The sequence below is a fragment of the Brassica napus genome, chromosome C2, assembly GCF_020379485.1.
Source record: "Brassica napus cultivar Da-Ae chromosome C2, Da-Ae, whole genome shotgun sequence".
NCBI classification, from domain to species: Eukaryota; Viridiplantae; Streptophyta; class Magnoliopsida; order Brassicales; family Brassicaceae; genus Brassica; species Brassica napus.
The window spans coordinates 29,751,889-29,774,515 of record NC_063445.1 but is presented as its reverse complement, the minus strand read 5'-3'; the positions used below and the strand labels follow the sequence as shown (position 1 = coordinate 29,774,515).

At 38.4% G+C, this 22,627-nt stretch overlaps 4 protein-coding genes and 2 non-coding genes across 11 annotated transcripts; 2 read left to right on the top strand and 4 right to left on the bottom strand.

Moving 5' to 3' along the window:
• Positions 1–72: 72 nt before the first annotated feature.
• Positions 73–2,290, top strand: LOC106398465 (E3 ubiquitin-protein ligase At1g63170). 2 transcript variants are annotated; one of them, XM_013839017.3, is made up of 5 exons: positions 73–238; positions 510–1,308; positions 1,381–1,506; positions 1,600–1,879; positions 1,966–2,290. In XM_013839017.3, the coding sequence occupies exons 2-5, from the start codon at positions 665–667 to the stop codon at positions 2,134–2,136; spliced, it is 1,221 nt and encodes a 406-aa protein (XP_013694471.2). In that variant the 5' UTR covers positions 73–238; positions 510–664; the 3' UTR covers positions 2,137–2,290. The 2 variants fall into 2 exon arrangements, with proteins under 2 accessions (XP_013694471.2, XP_048603438.1); XM_048747481.1 differs by having other exon boundaries at positions 82–241; positions 512–1,308.
• Positions 2,291–2,366: 76 nt separating this feature from the next.
• On the bottom strand, positions 2,367–9,258 carry LOC125581656 (N-terminal acetyltransferase A complex auxiliary subunit NAA15-like). The gene is made up of 26 exons (XM_048747476.1): positions 9,016–9,258; positions 8,407–8,485; positions 7,936–8,018; positions 7,682–7,831; positions 7,416–7,531; positions 7,032–7,137; positions 6,802–6,873; positions 6,601–6,716; positions 6,321–6,453; positions 6,077–6,154; positions 5,937–5,990; positions 5,764–5,834; positions 5,617–5,671; positions 5,423–5,518; positions 5,053–5,181; positions 4,890–4,972; positions 4,565–4,795; positions 4,342–4,465; positions 4,163–4,270; positions 3,936–4,067; positions 3,773–3,829; positions 3,552–3,649; positions 3,403–3,461; positions 3,194–3,308; positions 3,000–3,100; positions 2,367–2,865 (listed from the first exon to the last, which is right to left on the bottom strand). The coding sequence occupies exons 1-26, from the start codon at positions 9,064–9,066 to the stop codon at positions 2,666–2,668; spliced, it is 2,697 nt and encodes an 898-aa protein (XP_048603433.1). The 5' UTR covers positions 9,067–9,258; the 3' UTR covers positions 2,367–2,665.
• A 107-nt stretch (positions 9,259–9,365) lies between these two features.
• LOC125581658 (DNA-repair protein XRCC1-like) lies at positions 9,366–11,928 on the bottom strand. 5 transcript variants are annotated; one of them, XM_048747483.1, is made up of 8 exons: positions 11,537–11,928; positions 11,002–11,210; positions 10,740–10,928; positions 10,554–10,668; positions 10,270–10,358; positions 10,057–10,170; positions 9,910–9,996; positions 9,366–9,796 (listed from the first exon to the last, which is right to left on the bottom strand). In XM_048747483.1, exons 2-8 carry the CDS (start codon positions 11,149–11,151, stop codon positions 9,503–9,505), a joined length of 1,038 nt encoding a protein of 345 aa, XP_048603440.1. In that variant the 5' UTR covers positions 11,152–11,210; positions 11,537–11,928; the 3' UTR covers positions 9,366–9,502. The 5 variants fall into 5 exon arrangements, with proteins under 5 accessions (XP_048603440.1, XP_048603442.1, XP_048603444.1 ...); XM_048747485.1 differs by having other exon boundaries at positions 11,002–11,207; XM_048747487.1 differs by having other exon boundaries at positions 11,002–11,197.
• Positions 11,682–11,763, top strand: TRNAS-AGA. The gene has a single exon. It is a non-coding gene; the product is annotated as a tRNA-Ser (tRNA).
• A 288-nt stretch (positions 11,929–12,216) lies between the features above and the next one.
• LOC106398448 (VQ motif-containing protein 11) lies at positions 12,217–13,091 on the bottom strand. Its single transcript, XM_013839001.3, has one exon. The coding sequence runs from the start codon at positions 12,923–12,925 to the stop codon at positions 12,431–12,433; it is 495 nt and encodes a 164-aa protein (XP_013694455.2). The 5' UTR covers positions 12,926–13,091; the 3' UTR covers positions 12,217–12,430.
• Positions 13,092–18,245: 5,154 nt separating this feature from the next.
• Positions 18,246–18,317, bottom strand: TRNAC-GCA. The gene has a single exon. It is a non-coding gene; the product is annotated as a tRNA-Cys (tRNA).
• Between the last annotated feature and the right edge of the window lie 4,310 nt (positions 18,318–22,627).

Sequence of the window (22,627 nt, the reverse complement as noted above, 5' to 3'; positions counted from 1 at the left end):
TTTACTTAGAAGAACCCTCAAGATCCAACGGTTATCATTTCTTTGACATAATAACGAAGTCTCTTCTTCATCACTCTCCTCCTCCTCCCGAATGACTCCAAGAAAGCAAAAGACGAAAAGCTCTCATCTTTTTTGTCTTTCTCACGAAGAAGAGTAGAAGTAAAAGACAAGACCAGACCAACATCAGCTTTCTCTGTATTGAAATCGTGTGATTGTCTCCCAATCTTTTTCAATTCTGGTACACCCCTTGCTCATCATTCTTTCTACTCTTCTTCTTCTTCTTCTATGTTCGAAAATCGTATACGAACAATTGAAATCGTTGTTTGAATCCTAGTTTTCAGAAAGATCGGAACTTGATGGGGTTTTGAAAGAGTCTTACTTGAATTGGGAGTCTCTGAAAATTTTGGCCAATTCTAAGAGTTTCTTACTTATTTATGACTTTACGATTTTGATCTGTCTGCTTTGGTTGGAATCATAAAGCTTTTTGCTTTGCCTCTCTTCTGTAACAGGTGACTGTTTTTACCTTTTGCTAAAAGGCATTGCTCTTTTGTTCTTGGAATGTGTCATTTGGCTTTGGTGATCACAAATGACATGTCAACAACATTTGGGAGCCTCTAGTAGTAGCTGACTTGGTGCTTTTCAGCTTTCTTACTTTTTGAGTTAGATGGACGTTTCTTCCATTGCTCGAAATACATCCCAAACTGATCAAGATCCTTTGTTGATGGAGGAACGCCACCATAACCACGAGCACATCGTTGACATCACTAGCAACGACGACGACGACTCTTCCTCGTCAAGATCTTCTCTCGATGAGCTTACTCCACATCATCAACTTCAAGAGAGGGCATCATCATCTAACGCTACACAACTCCCACCTCCTCCTTCTCAGCAAAGAGCAGATGGTGGCCGCGCTAGTAGTACTAGTACTAGGAGGAGTCCATTGAATTCTGGCCTTTGGATTTCTGTTGAGTTAGTTGTCACCGTTGCTCAGATTGTTGCTGCCATTGTTGTTATGGTTCTTGCTAAAGATGAACATCCCGAAGCCCCGTTGTTTACATGGGTTGTTGGTTATACCTCTGGCTGTGTTGCCATTCTCCCTATTCTCTATTGGCGTTTTCGCACTTATAACCGAGGCACAGGCGGCCAAGATTCTTCACAACGTGGTAGTACTTCTTCTTCTACACTGGGCAATAATAATAACCCTTCGGAGTCCACACCATATACACCCGTCTCTGCGGATCAAGTGCCACCAGACGAAGAAAACACCACCATTAGGAACAATCAAGTTGGGGATAGCTTAAGAACAAGGTACAAGTAAATTAGTTAGTTTGGTTAGTTAAGTTAACCTAAACTGATCATTGATCATATGACTTGGTGCAGATTGAATGGGCTGGTGGACCATTTCAAGATGGCCATTGACTGTTTCTTTGCGGTGTGGTTTGTTGTGGGGAATGTATGGATCTTTGGAGGTCACTCCTCTCCTTCTGATTCTCCTAAACTCTACAGGTCGGCTTCATCCACTCTTTATTGTCCCAATGGATGAGAATTGGAACTCGAAAAACTCATGTTTTCTGTTTGGTGGTTGGGGCCTTGTTGCAGGTTATGTATAGCGTTCCTTACTTTCAGTTGCATTGGATACGCAATGCCTTTCATACTATGCGCAGCCATATGTTGTTGCTTGCCTTGCTTGATCTCTGTTCTCGGGTTTCGAGAAAACTTCTCACAAACAAGAGGAGCCACTGCTGAGGCCATCAACGCACTGCCTGTCTACAAGTTCAAATTAAAAAGCAGAAATGATCTGGAGTTTTCAGAGGAAGGTGAAGGTGGCTTTCTTCTACAAGGGTCTGAGAAGAAACGTCTTATATCAGGCGAAGATGCCGTAAGCAACTTAATACTCAGATCATTCAAATGAGTAGGTTAGTATAATTGTGCCTAACTATTCTCGGATGTTGTTGGTTTGTGTAGAGCTGTTGCATCTGCTTGGCCAGATATGGAGACGACGAAGAAGTAAGAGAGCTGCCATGCTTGCATGTCTTTCATGTGGACTGTGTAGACAAATGGCTTAAAATCAATGCCACTTGCCCTCTCTGCAAAAATGAGGTCGGAGAAAGCAGCACTAGTTCTTCCTCTTCATAGACTGAAAAGTGAGACCTCTCCCACATCGAGTTTGTGTTGTGTATAAATAGTCTTTCAGACTTGTATAGTTGAGAGATTGTTTTATTCATTTTGGTTTGTTCCAAGAGCTGTAACTTTCCCACATCAATAAATCTCCAAAATAATGGTGTTTATATGTTTCTGCATTTGCTAGGAATGTAGATCCAACAGCACACAAAGAAAATGCTTGTAAGATGGTTCAGAAGCTTAAAAAGAGAGATAATGTAGTGGGTGTGAATAAATGATGTGAAGAAGTTAAAAGGGTACAACAACAAAAAAGCTCGAAACATCCTCGTAAAGTGTCAGAGAAGGAAACAAAACGAAAAAAAGACAAAAGACCCTTTGCTTTCTCTGTGCCATTCTTCATAAAACTTGAGAAACACAGTATACACATTTGGTGTTGTTACAACTCCAAACATCTTTTGATCCAAGTATGATGCAACAATGGATCGTCTGTTTTCTGTAAATTATCTCCTGGGTAGACTTGCCTCTTATTCATACAAAAAGAGCTTCAAGTTGAGACCGTAAGGCTCTTGAATGCTTCGAGCTGTCCATCGTTCAATTCAGTCTGACCCATTGGATGGTTTGGTGTGTCGCCATTCTCATTACTCTTGAGAGACGAGTTGTACACTGAATCAGGCATCACAGAGCTACGCTTGCCTTCAAAGTGAGTCGAAAATGGAAAATACTCGGCGCAGCGTGATTTCCATCCTGCAGTTGTGTACCCAAAACCCGGCTTAATACTTCTAAAATTCTTAAGGACTTTAAATCTAAATGCAGCCACAGACAGTCATATCGGTACACTACTTTATGGAAACAACACAGTGAAGATATCTAATGCTTACTCGAGGCAGCTTCTGAGTCGAGGAAAACTGTCTCTAGGAGCTTATGAACTGCTATACAGTCTTTGAGTTTCCACTCTCTTGCTACTCCGAGAGCTCCATTTCTGCGCATGGACAACCGATGTTAAACATACAAACAAAACACAGAACAGAGACACCATAGAACCATAAGGTAAATATGTTTGAAGCAACATTACGTTTGTTGAACCACTTTATTGGTTGAGTCTTCAATTAGTTTGATAGCCTCAGTTTTCTTGCTTGGATCTAAAAGGCACAGCATTTCTGCGTATGCAGCTCTATGCACCAAAGAATCTGCAAAATTGAAATGCAGACGTAAACATTTTTCTTTTTATCAGAAACTGTGATATCTTCGTGAGGGGTGCCATGTAATCAGTTTGATACGCACCTTCGTGTCTACCAAGAAACTCTTTGTTTGCCTCCACTAATGACTTATTCTGCAATTGACTAGAATGCAAAGGAATGGACAATTTATCTCACAACAGATATAGAAAATCAACAGTAATGATGGATAATAATAATAGTTTGAGTAGTCACCTAATTGATGGGCGCTCGGCCTCTAGGACACTACAACGAAGTTTCTCAGCTTCAGTTGTTGGAGAACTTGTCGATCCTGTCTTGAGAAAGAATTTAACCTGCCATCCAAGTTCAAAAGTATAAACCCAAAAATGTAAATAGGACTAGCCACATAACACTTGAAGGGAAAACATTATAATCCCTTTTTTAGAACATCACAAGAAGCACGACGGATTGCATACCAGTGAACGATGAGAATCAGGGTTCTCCGCGTCCAATTTAAGCAATTGCTTGACCGCCTGAAGAATGAAAAATGGGACACCAAAGCCCTTAAATTAACTGAACAAAGGATATTACAGTACCGTGAGCTTGAGCATAACCACCAGACGAGAAATAGTTAGTTACCTGGAATGCAAGCAGAAACTTCTCTTTTCTCATGTTAACCTCAAAAGAAAGTAGATGAGTCTCCAAAGAGTTAGGTGAATGCTTCTGGAGTAGTCTCAAGTACTTTGAAGCCTCTGCCATTGGATCTTCCACCTGTGCAGATTTAGTTCTCTAGTAAGCTTCTGATAAAGTTAATACACATAATGAGAAGACCACAACAAATCTTACAAATGAAGCAAAACAACAACCTGAATTAACTTTTCCCCATGAGGATCTGGGTCTACAGGTTTCACATTCCGTTTGCCAGACTTAGAGACACCACAGGCAGTTGATTCTTCAATCTTAGTCTCAGCTTCCTGAAACGAAGAAGACCAATCTTAAGCCACCTAAGTGTCAATTTACTAGACAAAACACTGAAAATACGTGCTTTCTTTGCTCGGGCTTCTGCCTTTTTTTGTTTCTTCATTTTCTTCTTCTGAGCAGGAGCCAACTTTGACATTTCATCTTCTTCAGCAGTTGATTTGGGAGTATCGTGCAATTTAAGGTAGCACCTGAATATCGAGCCGAGAGGTAATTGTGATTACAGTCTCATGGAAGCTATCATGCTTCCATCTACTAGATACTGTAGTTTTGTGAAACAAAGAGTTTACCTGATAGCTCTGATGGCTGCTTTGTGGAAATATGGGAATGAGTGCAATCGGTCTTCGAACTTAAGCATGCCAACATACGAACGCAAAGTCATTTTTCTTAAGCAGTACGAGTGGAAATCAAATTGATCTTCAGAAATGTCAGAGTAGTGCTTCTCCACAGCCAGAAACCTCTTCAGGGCACGTCCAAGATCACCCTGACGGAAGTAGCTATCTCCAGATGCAAGATCATACCTTTTACGACAAGAGATCAAAAGATAGCCATTAGAAAGACATCTCAAAATGTCAATTTTACATTAGCAAAACTCCTCATTCTAGAGAGCCGTACCACATGCACTGCATGTCATGAAGACTGTTGAGCTGATCCCCCTCTTTTGTAAATAAAACAGCAGTTTTCTCAGCCGAGGTCACCTTCACCAGAAAAGTTCACAGATTGAGGTCTAAGGACATCGACCAAAACAATTTAATATGAACAAAACCGAGATGTAAACCTGATCTGCTTGCAGCATACGCTTGACGCATTCACTGTTAATATAGCGATCTGCTAGGTCCATGCATCTTGCTTCATCGGCAAGTGCGGCAGCGGCAGTTAAGTCTCCTGCATGCTTCATTATTCGGCTCTGTTGAGATAAACCAGTACAATGATTAAGACAAAACAGGAGTCCTCAAACAAAAAGATGCAGTGAGCACAAATCATACAAATTATGTTAACACAGTCGCTATAACTAGAGAAGTTCAAACCACCATCCCGTCAATGAAGTTTCTAAAAATGCCTCCAAACAGGTGCAAGCAGTAACCGTGACATACCAAAACCTGATCGAACATAATCTTAAAATTTTTGGCCAAGTTAAACAAACATACCTTAACGGAGTACAGATCAATCACTGTCGGCGTATGAGCAATGGCCTCGTCAATTTTACCAAGGGCAACATCATACTGACCACGCTTGTCATAATGCTGCAGTATGAAAAATAAGTTTCATGATAAGATAACGCAAAAAATTCAACCCAAAAGCTGTTTACAGAGAGAATTTAAGACAGCTAGCAACAATGAACCTGAGCCAAGAAAAATAATGTCCACAATAGAGTTGACGGGGGCTCTTTCACATCACTGTTTCAATTTAGGAATAATCACAATAAAAGACTGATCTAGTCACCAATCTTGATAACATTTCAGTTTCAGTAATAAATTCAGTCATATACCTTCCTGGGTAACTTCCAGTAGTCCTAATTGAATGTTCCATCTCAACAACTAGTTGCTCCATTATATCAGGCTGGATAACAAAACCCATATAAAACATTATCGCAAAATAAAATGACGCCAGATACAATGAAATTTGCGATAGCATGCATAAGGAAAAAGCAGGGAAGCAAACCTTGCGAGGGTGATCATACAGAGAACAGAGATCAGAAAACAATGAAGGAACACCCTGAGACAAGCATCAAGATATTAAGAAACATATTCTATTAAAGCATTGTATTGTAAACCAAGAGACATAACGGAAAGAAAAGATACCTTTGTCAACAGAGGTTTAATGTACTTTGCTACAGCCTCCTTAAACCTTTCATCTTGCAGAAAATCCAATGGTATCCTCTGAAAATGGGAAAATATAGAATAACTTAATACCAGTAGTCCAATTTCATTTATCAGCACCCCAGAAATTATCAGAGAGATCAAAATGAGTAACCGATAGTTCCCTATAAAGTGGAAGGGTATAAAAAATGTATTTAACTACAGGCACTGATCCGCCTTTTCTCACCTTAACAGCGGATGACCGAGTGTACTGCTCGCTTAGAGACTGGTACAAGGCATTTAACTTCTCAATCCGGTCAGACGAATATTGTCCACTTTCTGAATACAAACCAAGACATTTTTGGAGGCCTTCATAATATCTGAAAAGTACAGGAATGCACTATTTACTTGTTGACATGAATTGACAGTACCCAAATATATATTGAAGCCTTTGAGAATTTCATAGGAAAAGATAGTCAACTTTTAAGCAAACAAAATAATGAATTAGAAGTGCAAAGGAAAAAAACCTGTAATTGTCAGGGTTCATGGAAAGCAGAACCCTGTAGAGTTTACTAGCTTCTGCTGGGCGACCAAGCTTCCACAAGAGATATGCCTCTTGTTCTTTGTAGGACAACTTATCAACCTACAAACAACCACACGAGGACTATAAACTATATCCGTGTATCCTATGATCCACATATACAATACAATCAGCTTCCAGAACTTACTATTTTAGGCTCTTTTTTGTGCAACTCCTCAAGAGCTTTTCCAAAAGCACCGGACTCCTCAAGCAAGGAAACCTGGAAGAAAAAAAAAAGTTGAGATTTACAGATATAAACCTGAGCTAATGCCAAATGAATACCAGCTACATGGACCCTTTAAAGACAAGTATGATTTTCCAGGGGAAAAGGACTAGAGAGATAACAAAGGTATGACACTTGTATTTTTTGCTTCATACCTTGTACATAATCATTTCAGTGTGTTCACATAGCTCGTTCTCAGGAGGATAATCATCCTCTAGGGTGCCTTCAAATGCTTCCAAAATTTCAACAGCTTTAGAAGCACTGGTTTAAATAAGAAAACATATTAAGAGATCAAAGTGAGCTTCTGTCAAACCAAAAAAAAAAGCAAAGGCATATAATTCTACTGAATACTGTTCATTGGTATATTGTTTCCTAAAATTCTGATGTAAGATTCATCCGAGCAAAGGTGTACACTATTTACTCCTTAAAATGTCAAAAAGACTACAATTGCAAATCATAGAAATACACAGCAAATAGTCCAAAGAAGAAAAACTAGCATTCCATTCAAATGAGTAAAGGCTTCAAGGACCATAACATACTTTGCGTTTAAATGCTGGGAGACTGCAAAGCCAATCCAGTTCATTCGATGATTAGGCTTTAAAGTCAAAAGCTGCTGCCTGGTCTCCACAAAGCCAGATAAGTCCCGCATTTGTGCCTAGGAATAATAAAGTATACAATAAGCGATAATCTGTGGAAAGCATGAACAGAGAGATTAACACTGAAACGAGCTTACACAAAGGAGTATAATAAAGTACGAATTGACATTTACTAAATTCTCCTCAATCAGTTTTTTTCCCATAATTACCTGCAAGAGTGAGAGGTCTCTGAGTATTTCAAGATTATCAGGGTCTATTCTAAGAGCGTTTCGGTAGCATTTGATGGCCTCTCTGTACTCTCTGTCTGACCGGTAGAGGAGACCATACACATGCCAGCAAACATGGCTTTTGATGTCATTCTGCACGGAACAGTAAAGTATAAATCCTATGTTACCATGAAGAATCATAACATGTCTGGAAACTAACGAATGAATGTTATAATTATCAAAGAGCATAATGGAACCTTCACTCCAAGGCGAACAAGCTCATATGCTTCAGTTTTACGGTCCATGCAGTTTAGAGTCAATCCTTTCATCGATAAAGTCTCTGAAAATTACAAAGAATAAAAGAAACAAGTCTTAAATAGAAGGAAAAGCACAACTAGAAGACATGACAAATCCTGCAGGCAAGAAAGAACCAATCAGTAGAAGCAACAATTGCGTTTAAGGCAAAACAGAATAGATATCAACTAACAAAATAAAGAAAACAAAATCATCTCCTTCGCTTCCTTATGTGATCATACAAGTATAGCCTTCTATTTATTTGCTTTTTATAACAAAGAAAGGGACATGAAAGCGCCTATTAGAACATATACAATTCGTTTAATCTCAACTGATGTAAGCTCCCAAACTGATATAGCAATGAGATAATAACATAAACGCAAAAAAAAAAAAACAATAGAAGGGCTTTGGAGTTGGGATAAAAGGAAACTGACCCCCATGAGAAGGAAACTTTTTCAATATGGCATCAGCAGCCTTGAGTCCCTTCTTGTACTGCTTCGTCTCATAAGATTTCTGCATTTTAAGATTAATCAGAATAAATTTAAGCGATATATATATCTTGGAAAATGCATAAAAAAAAGAATATGAACTATTCCAAGTAGCTTGAACAAAAAAAAGTGAAAATCCAATGCAATAGTAGACATTAGGAAGATGATTATTAGCTAGTTTGTGGAGCAAGTGTGAGGGCATCATCATATAAACACTGAATGACGCATATAACATATGAAAGTAGAAAAATAATAGAAGACATATATATATTCTTAAAGCTTGGTTTTCGTGTAACTCAAAGGAACATAAGAATCACTAAGCTTAAAAATTATACCCAACTAAGTATGTGTCAAAGATCCTAGGCGGCGAGCCCAGAAGGCCATTCAAGAGACGATAGTCAACGTAACTGAAACTAGGAACTTAAGAGACATCAAATCTTACGCATTAGGCAACATAAGACAACAACACACTTAACTTGTCATGTCAACGAATTTATTACTGACGGCTTAACTTAATATTAGGGTTTAACAAAGAGAAAGAGAATCGGAGCATACGACGATGAGCTTGAAGAGGTTGGCCTCTTTAGGAGGAAGCGAAGCTCCCATTGTTCGTCGGCAACTGAGAGAGCTCGCGGAGGAAGCAGACGAGAGAGAGATGGCGTACTATCCGCTACAACCTTACTGCGGAACAAGGCACGACCAAAAGGGGTATAAATTAGGGTCTGGTCTTTCTTCAATCTTCCTTTTATCCTCCTTACCAAATTGGTACGCGTTTCCGGTTTATATTTGTCTTCTCCGGTTAGCATTAATTAAGCTCCCGGTTGATCAGTTTTAGAGAGAGTCGATCAAACCGGTTATCAATACATTCAGCAAATTGGATCCGAACCTAATTGACCGGATCAAAATTGTAGAACGCAAATCAAATTCATAATCAAAAACCGAATTAATGCAATCGATTCGAGCTGCAAAGATTAAAAACTAAACCGAAAAGGCAGCGTCCTCTGCTCTTCTATCATATGCAAGCCAAATGAAACAAGTTTGATCACTCTAAAGAAACGTTCCGGTAAGCATGCTCGATCTCTTCTTCGGTCATTTCAACGGTTTCATCACTGTCGTATCCAGAAGCAACCCCAGAGGTCCTTCTGCTTTTTGCTTCTTCTTCTTCACCCTTTTGTGCTAGCTCAGCTTCGTAAATCTTTTTCCACGACTTTGCTTGTTTGCAGAGTTGATCCTTTGAAGCTGTGGAGTTTTCTGTTTTAGAAGAAGACTCCATCTTTCCAAGCTCCTTCACTACGCGCGGGACGAAGCTCCACAGCTCCGTAACTGATCCAACATCCTAAAGTAAAAGACCATTCGAGGATCAATTCAAACGCTTTGACTCAACAAACCATCGTTTCAAAGTTGAGAAAATGCCAAAGATGAAAAACTCTACGAAAGCTTTAGACTAACCTTTTTTTGCTCAAGAGAATCGATTGCGTCTTGTAGACAGGTTAAGACTCCTTCTGCAGCTATTCTCTTGATCTCTCCTGGTGCTGGCTGTTGCAATGGTTAGACATCAGAAACAAAGACCCAAGTATTTTAGAAATAAGAACATACTTTCTCCTCCTGACTCTCTAGCCATGAGATGGTTTCAGTTAGGTCATCCCTTGCCCATTTCTTCACCTCGGTAACAGAAAATGGCTCTTTCACACTATTGCAAGCCTGTCTATTCTGTGAATACGGAAATAAACAGTCAGAAACCTTTTGATTGGAGCAACATACGGTTCCTTTTTGTTTAACCAAACCCATCAGTTATAACTTTAAGCAGACCTTGGATGAAGCAGATGACGTTCCCCTTGTTTCTGGTTTTGTCTCTACTTGATTCTCCTCTGATTTTATAGACAACTGTTTCTTCTTTTCTGGAATACAATCAAATATGTTTCACAATGTCAGCAAAACATCAAACTGAACCAGGGCAATGAGAAAAAGAAGAAAAAAAACTATTATCTTGTTCATCTTTTGACCGAATGAAATAACTCAGGAGACAAGAACCTAGTTTACACAATGACACGCCATCTAAAGCTTCTTCTTGCTATATGTTTTCCTTTTATTACCTCGAATAGTAGGATCTTGGGGAACACTGGTCTTCCTCCATGGTTTTCCAGCATGCAGAAGGTATTGCTCAATATCCACCAACTTCTTCTGCATATAACACTCAGCTATCCAGTCCTGAAGACACTCAGCGCAAAGTAGAAATTCAGTTACACACTGGAAGAGTTAGGAAAGGCAAAAGAGGTAACCTTAGAGACAATGGTTCCAGAGTTAGATTCGACTTGACGGAACTTAGGAGTGTTAGGAAAAGCACAAATCAACAAGGTGGAGTCAGAGTTCCAGTCAGGCTGATAAGTAGCTCCCATTGACAGGGCCTGGGACCTTAGTGTACTCCTCTCAGGGTTAACAAAGCCCGACAACACAAAAACAACTCCTTCCTGTACACAGATTCTATATCCTTAAAACTCAAATCACAATGACAGCTAATAAATGTAGACAGTTTTCACAGACCAGAAGTTTAGAGAAATCCATGGTAGTTGAACTTGACTCAGGAGCATTTCGAATGTTGTGCTCATCAGCATCCTTGGGCTTCTTCTTACTCTCAGGCTGAGGAGGATCCCTTGAAGTGATCCAAGAAGGAAGATTTCGCTTCTGGGACATCTTAGTCCTTGACACTAGAGTGAATACAAGGACGCCTTCTTATTCTCTGTGATCCCCTACTAGAGGAGATACAAAAATTGAAAAGGCTTCCTTGTCAAACGAAAGGTATAACAGTGTACATGAAAAACCCTGGGCAGATATTGGTATTTCAATTCTCAAGGAAATGTTGTTATTCCAACCAAAAATCGAATCACACAAGCACTAGATTCGTTTTCAGATATTAATTAGAATTCGATTTCAGATTGATTGATTGATTTAACAAGAATTCGAAAACGAATACAGAGCCATTTTTGCATTGAGCTGAGAAACATCAAAGAAAAACGCTAAATCTTAACATATCCCATGAACATAGAGGATACGAAGCAGGAGAAGACTATTTATTGACCTAAGCTGAAAGCGGCGAACCTTAACGCACCCTGCTTCCCTTCCTTCTTCTTGATCGATTTGATCCCAGGCAGTGTCAACGATATAACATGCCTGAACTCGAATCAGGTTAAACAACAATGGTAAAGTGAAACCTTGCATCATAAGTGGACGTGCCGGAGTGGTTATCGGGCATGACTAGAAATCATGTGGGCTCTGCCCGCGCAGGTTCGAATCCTGCCGTTCACGCTCTTTTTTTTGTTCCTTTGTTTTCCTTTGCATGTTTTTCTTGACGAAATAACATAAAAGTCTTGTGTAGACTAATAAAGCCCATTTTGTTTTTCTAGTATTTGGAGTGAGGCCCACTAGACCAAATAATAATGTTGATGCCCTCTGATAACTTAATTGGGCTTAGAGGGAGGGCTAGGATTTGAGAAAGAGGTTTTTTTGAAATGTCAATTTGTAGTTAACTTTCAAAACTACGTAGCATGTTTTTTGGGGTCGTACGTATTAGGCGTAGTGGCTTACAAGAAAATAAAACAAATTTACACCAGAAATTAAATCAAACAATCTGCTTTTGAAATTAAATCAAACCATCTACTTGTGAAATGATGTTTTTCTCGATCTTTTTCAACTTGCTTTTGTTGTTCAACTTGTCTTCCTTGACTAATGAAGTAATTGACGCGTAAGAAAAACTACAAATACTTTAAATAATTTATATTCTAAAGGAAGTGGACTACACACGCCGGAATAGTTGACCCTTCAAGAAGGTTAATGAAGGATGATAGAATTAATAAGGTCCAAAAGGTTAATTAAGAAACAAAAAACGGATACTAGCTACCCCTAACAAAAACAGTAAAAAAAAGCAACAGCGATATCAAGTGCCAGAAACTTACGATTAATAAGAACTCTCTAGTTAATAAGATGAGTGGCAATAATCGTTTCCATTCCGTTGAGGAAACAAAGGCAAAAGCTCCGGTGCTGGCTCGTCCCCGCTTCTCGGACTCGGAAGGAAGTAAAACCCTTTCCCGGCTATGGCTTTTTGCTCTTCCTTTTCCGGCATGGCGTGGTGATTCTCACGTGCTGACTGTGGGCTCACGCGCGTCCAGAATGGGTCGAGGTGAGAGACCGGTGAGACGAGGAACCCGCGGTTGAACTGGCCCAAAGAATCATTGTTGATCTTCAGCTCCATCCTCTTGGATGACTGACGGCGTTCGTGGAGCTTGAATGCTTGTTTCTTTGGAGTTAAAGGAAGCTTATGCTGTGCGGTGGAGACGGGGGAGAGTTCCGGTGGTGCTCCCGTGAGTTCTTGGACGATGTTTCGAAAATTGGAGGGGTCTGCTTGAACAAACATGGTGTTTGGGTCGGTAGCATAGCTTGGCCGCTGGGAGTGGTGATTCTTGTGGCTCATGGCGGTGGTGGATAAGATGAATTAAGTTGAAACCTTTGGAAGAAGAGAAGAGAAGTATGTCTTGTTCTTTGTCCGAAAGACATTCGTCTGCCTACTAGTACCCAATTATTTAAAGAAGACCGTCTTCTTGTGTGCGTGTGTTTTCTTGACATTTTTGCCAACATATTTATTAATTTAGTAATTATAAAAGTTTCCAATATGATTGACTTTGCACGTCTAGAATTCGTAGTTGATAAAGTTGATTGTAAATAAATACATATTGTATTTGCTAATAATTCTCTAGTCATATTTATGATTTGAACACTGGATTTTAAAACGTTTTCTAGATGGTTATAATATGTTAAAGTTATTAGAATTGTTGCCGATTGAGTACATTAGAAGTGAGAAGTGAGAACATACATACATATGATGAAAATAACGGGTCCATTGTTGACTTGGTAAGCAAATTAATTAATTATTTCCACAAGCATCTCACTTGTCTAATATCTCACACAATGTTCTCTTATACACAAACTGCAAAATTATAATGTTGATGAATTCAGATGTGATTTAAAAACCATACATTGAATGTCAATGTTATGATTTTTGTACGAGTTTCGTAATAAAGAAACCAACGAGATTCTTGAGACCGTGATATAATAATGATCACATCCATAATTTCTAATTTTCGAATTTTGAATTTCTCAAAGAAATAAATGCAACGACGAGGAATGCATCATAACTTCTCCTACAAAATTCATAAGAATTCAAAATTTTGAAGAATAACAGATTAAATGAATATAGACCAGTACATTTTACATAGTTAATTGAGTAGTTGCAATTTTGTTTTGTCAAAAGCTTGTGATTAAGATATTATATATTAAAACAGAAATCACAACTTTGATTCATGTGTGATTTTTAAAAAAATGGACATAATGGACATATTCTTAGAAAGTCATGTTACATTTAATATTTAATCTTATCATTTAAATTTTGGGCCTACCAGAAATTTTTATTGGGCTATCAATAATTGGTTTTAAACAATAGATAATTCATTGGATTTATAGATAGTATCAATTAAATAGATATAATTTAATGTTGTAATACTATACTTCTATATGCTAAATATTTAAATATTTGTCGATGTTAACTTTTAAAATTATAAAGTTTTTTTTAAATAACTAAAATCATATTATCTAACAATGATTAATTTTTACTACTTTAAACCAATGAAAACAAATTTTAAACAAAAACTAAATCTTTAATTATTTACTCGATAATATAAATCTATGAAGCGAAAAGTTTAATTTTTTTAAAAACTTTCTAAATTTGTGAAATTTTATAATATCTTTGAATATGACAATAAAACAATATTTTACTAATCTTTATATATATAGTTACAATTTTAATAATATGAAATAATAATTCGAAAATATATATATAGAAGAAGATACAGATACATGTGAAAGTTAGAAACAATTTATTCAATGAAAAAAATATACAGTAAACTTATTATGTTTTAAAAATTGATAGACACATATATCATAATATATACCAATTTAGAATTAAAAACAAAATATTTATATAAAAATAAATGAAAACAAAAAACCGCGCGGTTGCGCGGATCGAGATCTAGTTGATATTAAAACGTGGGATATCCTACTATATAAAAGCAACTAATTTTGAGGCTTCTTATGAGTGCCACAAAGGACAAAATATTCCCCACCAATCAAACTGCCACGTCATCAAGAATGTTTAGATGATGGGTCTCGAACCATCCAAACCCATCAAAATAGTCAGTCCATTGTATAACTTATAGCGTCCTTTTCCTTAGCCTCTTGCCTCAGACGTCTCCAGCGACTCCAAATCTGTTCGTCTATCCAACTTCACCGGTGTAACTCCTACGACTACAACAATGGCACTTCAATGCTCCCTAATAACTCATCAAGTGAAGACTCTTTGTACCTCTCCACATCCCTCCTCTCAATCAAAGATATCTATGCCTCTTCAAGAAACCATCATTACTTACTCAGTTGAAACGCATCACCGTATACAGTATAACCTCTATAAATTAATAATGTTGGGACTTTAAAATTTTATTAATTTATAGAGAAATTAATTTACCATTTTTTCTTTTTTAGTTTTTTTTTTCTATTTTTCTATTTTTATTTATAAATTAAAAATATATTTTATTTTACCGTATATACATTAAATTTTTTTTTAGAAATTTGACTTTCACATTGTTTTTATTATATTACTTGATTTATATTTTTATGTTTCATAGAATTTATATGTGGTTTTTATATAATTTTACTAAATATATCAAAATATATTGAAATGTTAAGAAAAAATATAGGTATTTTCAATGGAAATATAAAACCAACAATATAACGTTTAGTTTGTATTTATATGAAAAGCAACTAATTTTGAGGCTTCTTATGAGTGCCACAAAGGACAAAATATTCCCCACCAATCAAACTGCCACGTCATCAAGAATGTTTAGATGATGGGTCTCGAACCATCCAAACCCATCAAAATAGTTAGTCCATTGTATAACTTATAGCGTCCTTTTCCTTAGCCTCTTGCCTCAGACGTCTCCAGCGACTCCAAATCTGTTCGTCTATCCAACTTCACCGGTGTAACTCCTACGACTACAACAATGGCACTTCAATGCTCCCTAATAACTCATCAAGTGAAGACTCTTTGTACCTCTCCACATCCCTCCTCTCAATCAAAGATATCTATGCCTCTTCAAGAAACCATCATTACTTACTCAGTTGAAACGCATCACCGTATACAGTATAACCTCTATAAATTAATAATGTTGGGACTTTGAAATTTTATTAATTTATAGAGAAATTAATTTACCATTTTTTCTTTTTTAGTTTTTTTTTTCTATTTTTCTATTTTTATTTATAAATTAAAAATATATTTTATTTTACCGTATATACATTAATTTTTTTTTTAGAAATTTGACTTTCACATTGTTTTTATTATATTACTTGATTTATATTTTTATGTTTCATAGAATTTATATGTGGTTTTTTATATAATTTTACTAAATATATCAAAATATATTGAAATGTTAAGAAAAAATATAGGTATTTTCAATGGAAATATAAAACCAACAATATAACGTTTAGTTTGTATTTATATGAAATGTATCTTACAATATGTTTAGTTATCGATTCAGAATACTGAAAATATATGGGCTCGAGAACTATTTTTCTGAGTTTGGCTAATCTATTGATTTACTAAATGTACTTTACTTAACCTGCTATTGATATATAAGCTTGTATATGATACTACATTTGTTTAGCTTAAAAGAAGTGCATTATGATACTGCTATTGACTGTTTACTTTACAGTCAGGAAAAGGAAGTGCAACCAAACAACCTCAAAGGATATGGGGAACGGCTAATGCAAAGGTGGATGAATGGGTGAAGACTACAGTTATAACTTCATTAACAAATTGATGTTGAGCTTTTTGTTATCACATACAAGTTGGGAACGTCCAATTGACGGTATGGTGAAGTGCAACTATGATACTGCTTCCAATACTAACGATGGATGGGTTTTACGGGATCGTCTTGACTGAGGTCATCTCTTTTAGGGATGGCATGACCGAATTTAGAGGCAGAAGTAATGGTACCAAGCACATGCTTATGAGATCATGGATGTAAGCAACAATATCAAATGGTGGGCTTCGAAAAATAGTTTACATAATTCATTTGTCTTGCTTTTTGTTCTCTCAATCACATAGGACATGATAGCATATCTGCACCATATAATTTTTTCAGATTATCATATATCATAAATCAAGTTAACAAAACAAATCGATGGGCCATATAGACCTATTAGTTTTCAGTCGTAATAATATTATAATTTTTTTTATTTTTAAATTATGTATTGTAAGAAATTAAACATGGCTGATTTGAATATAAGTATTAAAACTAAAGTTTCGTTTAATAATATTAGAAATTTGAAATTCTATCATTATTTAAGTTTTATATTCTAATATTTTTAACATTATTTTTATAATATATTTTTGTATACAATCACAAACCATTTGACATCTTTAATCTTGAATGAGACCATCTTCTCTTTTTTTTGGACAAATAGACCATCTTCTCTCTATTTCCAAGTTTAATCTTGCAAAATTCACCTATATCAAATAACGTACACTTCTTCTATGGCGAAGCTGTTACTGTTACTATTAACTACATGGAATTGATTTAGTGAAAAAAACTAATGGAATCATTAATTTGATTTGTCACAAAAAGTCAGTGCATCATATAGTTTTTGAGATTCAAATAATATACAAACATATGAAATAAATTACTCCAAATTGTTATAAAATAAATAGTAACGTGTTAACTAAAAGATAACTTAAATTATATCCCCAAACTAAAACTGAATTTATACTCTCAAAATTTTAGTGATACAATTAATTAAAAATAAATCAAACTATTAATTAAAACAGTTTGTTTTATGGGGCTTGAGAGGAGTAACAATTTTGGAACAAAAGAAAAATCAAGTTATTGTTTATTTTAATATTTGATGATTACAAGTGTTTTGGATCAAAAAAGTTCAAATACTATTACAATAATATTTTTCATATATTAAATTAGTGTACAGATTAATAATTAACACTACTTTAAATAAGAACTGATTAGAAAAAGTTACAAAAATTTAATATGAGACAAAATAATGAAAACAATGTGAAGTTCTTCAATTCAAGAAATTGCAATGAAAAAAATTAAAGTTATCATCTGTTTTATTATCTTTTATATTCTATGATTTATAAGAGAAATACTATAAAAATTCCAAATATAAAAATACTATAAAATTTATAATACACACAATCCGCGCGTAGCGCGGACAAAAGGATCTAGTATATATAATTAAGATGCATCCTATTAAGGACAAATAAATATGAATATTCAATTTTTAAAATGATTTGAATAATCAAAGAAAAAGAAAGGCCCTTTAGGTTGCGTGAAGGAATAAGTAGGCAAAAAGAAAAGATTTTTCTTCATGCTTCACTTCACGTTTTTTCTTTTTTCCTTCCCTTTGCTTTCATTTGACTCTTTGTCATTATTTGTTGTGTTTCCACTGTTTTTCCCCTTGAATTCTTGAGGTAATAATAGCCATTAACATAATGCTCATTTGACTGCACATTTTTTCGCATATTCAACATCTTATCTTCACGTGTAGATTGGATCTGTTAATTAACAGTATGTTGCACAAAATGTTATGCCTTGAATCTTGATGCAGGTTGTTTGTTTCTAATAGGCAATTCCTTTCTAACTTAGAGAAAAAAAAAAGAGAAAAGAAAAATAAGGGCCCAACCGGCTTCGAACCGGTGACCTATTGATCTGCAGTCAATTGCTCTACCACTGAGCTATGGACCCAACTTGTCTTATTAGTTACCGTTATTTATTTAACTATAACTGATTTCACGTAGAAATACAAAGTTTCTGGTTTCTAAGTCTTTCCAATGTTCCTTACATACGTAAGAAGAGATTAAATTATTGTCTGCTAGTGAATCTGAAATTTACATATGCCTATAGTACAGTTTTGTCACTGTCTCTCAGTTAATCAATTATACATTTTGCTATGCTAAGGCAGATGCTAAACTAAAGACAAACCAAGTTATAAGAAACAGCTTTGGCGTAAAAAAACCTCTCAGGCACATTTAGCGAGGGAAGTCTTTGGCTTTTCTCGAGTTTACGAGTTTCCCCTTTATCCAGCAGGTCTTTTCCTGTTTTGGAACTGATCTCACTGCTCCTCTGAAACCTTTTTCAAATTATTCCCCTTTTGATCCTTGTCTACTGGGTAATAGTCGGCGCTGTAGTATAACCCACCGGGTTCTTCCCCCGACCCGGGTCGGAGGGACCGTCTCCGCCGCTCAGCACCTCCGGAACAGCGCCCTGAAGCCATAAGGATGACACGAGTTGACGTAGAAGCACGACTGGTCTCAGGCAGACTCCATGGCTGGCTCCTGAAGTAGGAGACTCAAGTTTTTCAGGATTAACCAGTGGTTACTGGGGTACACTTTCTCAAGACAAGCTTAAGGAGACTCTACAACCATTCAGATCCCAGTAAACACCGCTGCATACACGAAGTCTCCCTGTTCAAGGCGACTGCCTCACCTCTGTTCTAACAGTTTCTCTGTTTTCTACCCCTCGTTGGAACTAAACACTCTCTGCTGTAGCTACACGATGCAACGGCGTCTATCTTCCTCTGAGAAGGGGAAATCAATGGTATTGGAACATGTCCCTGCTCCCCGCAAAGCTAGAATCAAAGCAACCGGGCCGGACATCACCTCACTAAAGCAGAAACACTCACTAACCATTATTGGCAGAGTGACAAATCCCTCTGTCCAGAAAGTTTGGGCGCTCATTCCTTTCTTTACTGATCACTGGAAGGCAGACATACCACCCGTAGGAGCAGATCTCGGCCTGGGAACGTTCCAATTCCAATTCGAGCTGGAATCTGACCTCATAACCGTATTGGAGAAGCAGCCCTATCATTATGCCAGATGGATGATAATACTTCAGAGGTGGGAACCTACAATTTCTCCGGACTTCCCATCAATGATTCCTTTTTGGATAAAAATCCAAGGCATCCCGATTCACCTATGGTCTAAGGGGACCGTCCGGAGCATAGGAGAAGATATAGGTACGTTTGAATCTGCGGAAATCTCCTCCACGTCCGTCCGTATGCGGGTCCATGTCAATGGAAGACTCCCACTGATCAAAACCTCAGTCATTGAATATGACAACGGTGATGAAGTCACAGCTACACTACAGTATGAAAGACTCGAAAAGCATTGCTCCCAATGCTTGAAGTTGGATCATGAATATAGGGACTGCCTTGAAGCGAAAGCCCTGAAGAAAGCGATGGCGACAGCACATGGAGACTCCCAAAAAAGCATTGCGGAGCTCCCCCCCGCTCCCCGGAGAAAGGAACAAGAGCGAACGGTAGAACGAACTACTCGACTTCCTTTCCGCCAGACTGAGAATAGTAGAGCTTTGCACGACAAGAGCCGGAGCCGATACTCTACCCACACACCACTCTATGTCAATGCTTTAAGCCGTAGTGGATACCAGGACAGAGACCAAAGAGACAGGCTTTCCCAAAGGAAAGAATGGCAACCAAGGAGCAAACTCTAAACGGAAAGCTATAGCAAAGCTCGTGGAGGAAGCAACTACCGATATGAGCGAGGCTCCCATAGAGGGCATGACAGTGTTCGTGGGGATTCCCACTCTCACCTTGATTTAACTGCGCAACAGCACCACAGCGGATTGGCTCGAGAGGAGGAGCGACGATCACCTACTACTTACCGAAGTCCCCCCCTACTCCAAGAGGTTTCTTCAGCCACAAGGAACAAAGCTCGGCCATCTGAGAGGGGGATTCCCCTTCGGATGTGTAATGATAACATACCTCCGGATGCAGTTAAGGCTGCAATGGGAGAAATACGGGAGGTAATGACCCAATATGCTAGCTGTGCCGACCCGACGGAAAGTGCGGCTAGGAAGGAACGCATAAGACAAGCAGAAGCGCAAGGGCAGATTGAGACCTCTGCAGTACAGATGGTTAAAGCATCTATGGCCCGTGACACAACAGGCCCTGCTCCACCACCAACGCTAGCAACAAGTGCGCAAGAGCGGCTTCCCATCGTTGATAGATTGGGGCCAATAAACTTGGCGTCAAATGAACGAGTTCCTGCTGCAGACAGACTCGGTCCTTTGGTCTTAAGGGATGAAGACGAGGAGCCAAGAAGGGAGGACATAACCACGATGGTACAAGCAAGAAAACTAGGCAGACCCCCTGGAAAAAGGAAGGTCGCTTCGAGCCCTGCTCCAATAAGGAGCTCCTGCTCCCGCAAGAGGAAATTACAACAACCAAGACCAGCACCTGGGCAGGAGAAGACAGGTCTAGGGCCGGGCAAAACAAGGAAAGTGGCGAAGCAAAGCAAAAAGCAGGGAGCGTTGCAGATAAACGGAGGAGCTCCGGGGACGCCAACATCTTCTGATAACACACCGATTGTCAACATGATTCCCCCACGTACGCGATGTAGGATGGATTTTCGGGGTCCGTCCAACCCCGTTCCTTAGCAATACTAAGCTGGAACTGTCAGGGGTGGGGGAATCCCCGGACAGTTCGAAGATTGAAGGAGATATCAAAGAAATTCGATCCGGATATCATCTTCTTAATGGAAACAAAAAAATCCCGATGAAGTAGTGCTTAAGAAAGTAGAGCAGTTGAGATATGACTGCCATCATTTGGTCCCCCCAACGGGTCATGGGGTAGGTGGACTCGGATTATTCTGGAAGCAGGGACTAGACCTTCAAATTGTAGAAGCAAATGCCAATGTAATAGATACATTCATTCAATTTGAAGGGAAAAAGTTTTATTCTTCTTTCGTTCATGGGAGTACGGATAGAAACCAGCGGAACCTCCTGTGGGATCAAATGGTGACAAAATCACTTATTAGAGATGAAGCGTGGTTCGTTACTGGCGACTTCAACGACCTAATAGGCAATGAGGAGAAAGAAGGAGGACCTCAACGGCCAGAGGGCTCATTTTCGGACCTACGAACCTTCTTCTCTGAGGGGGATCTTTTCGATTTGCAGCACTCTGGTGACCCGCTGTCGTGGAGAGGGAAAAGATGGGATCATCTAGTACGGTGCCGACTTGATAGAGCCGTCTCCAATACACTGTGGGCTGAGCGGTTCCCGTCAGCTAGGAGCCAATATCTTGAGGCGGATTTGAGCTCAGACCATAAACCGCTATTATCCTTCTTCGACAATGGAGGGAGAAGGAGACGAGGTTGCTTCAGATATGATCGCCGGCTGTGTAAGAATGTGGAAGCAATAAAGGTCATTTCGGACTCCTGGAAAGAGGCTGGAAACGTGCCGGTCAGTGCAAAACTCTCTTCTACGAGAAGCGCAATTTCAGCTTGGAATAAAACGCAGCATAGAAACAGTCAAGCGATTATTTATCAGAAGAAACGCGAGCTCGATGAAGCTCTGTTTAGTCCAGTAAATGACACTACTCTGATCCACGACATTGCTTCAAAGCTAAATGCAGCGTATGAAGCCGAGGAAGAATACTGGAAACAACGGAGCCAGCTATTATGGCTGAAGCTAGGGGATCGCAATACAGGATACTTCCACGCCATAACTAAATCACGCAGGCGCGCTAACTCCTTCTCTGTCTTAGAAAGGGAAGATGGCCACATGGTTCACAAGGAGGAGGAAATAGTGCAAGTGATCGATAATTATTTCCGGAAGTTGTTCTTATCTTTGCCAGGAGACAGGGAAGAAAGGGTTAGACATGCTCTCCGACCGATTGTATCAGAAGCAGAAAACCTTAATCTCACAGCTATACCAACTGCATCGGAGATTCGCGAGGCGGCCTTTTCAATCAACGCAGATAAAGCACCGGGGCCAGATGGGTTTTCGGCCGGGTTTTTTCATACTCACTGGGATGATATAGGACCAGATATTGTCAAAGAAGTTCAGGCGTTTTTCAACGGGGCTCCGTTGCCGGCCAGTATAAACGACACAAACATCCGGCTTATACCAAAGATCAACAGCCCACAAAAAGTCTCTGATTATCGCCCCATAGCGTTGTGCAACGTGTATTACAAAATCTACTCAAAGCTACTCACCCGACGTCTTCAGCCGCTAATGGAGAAGCTTATCTCGGAAAA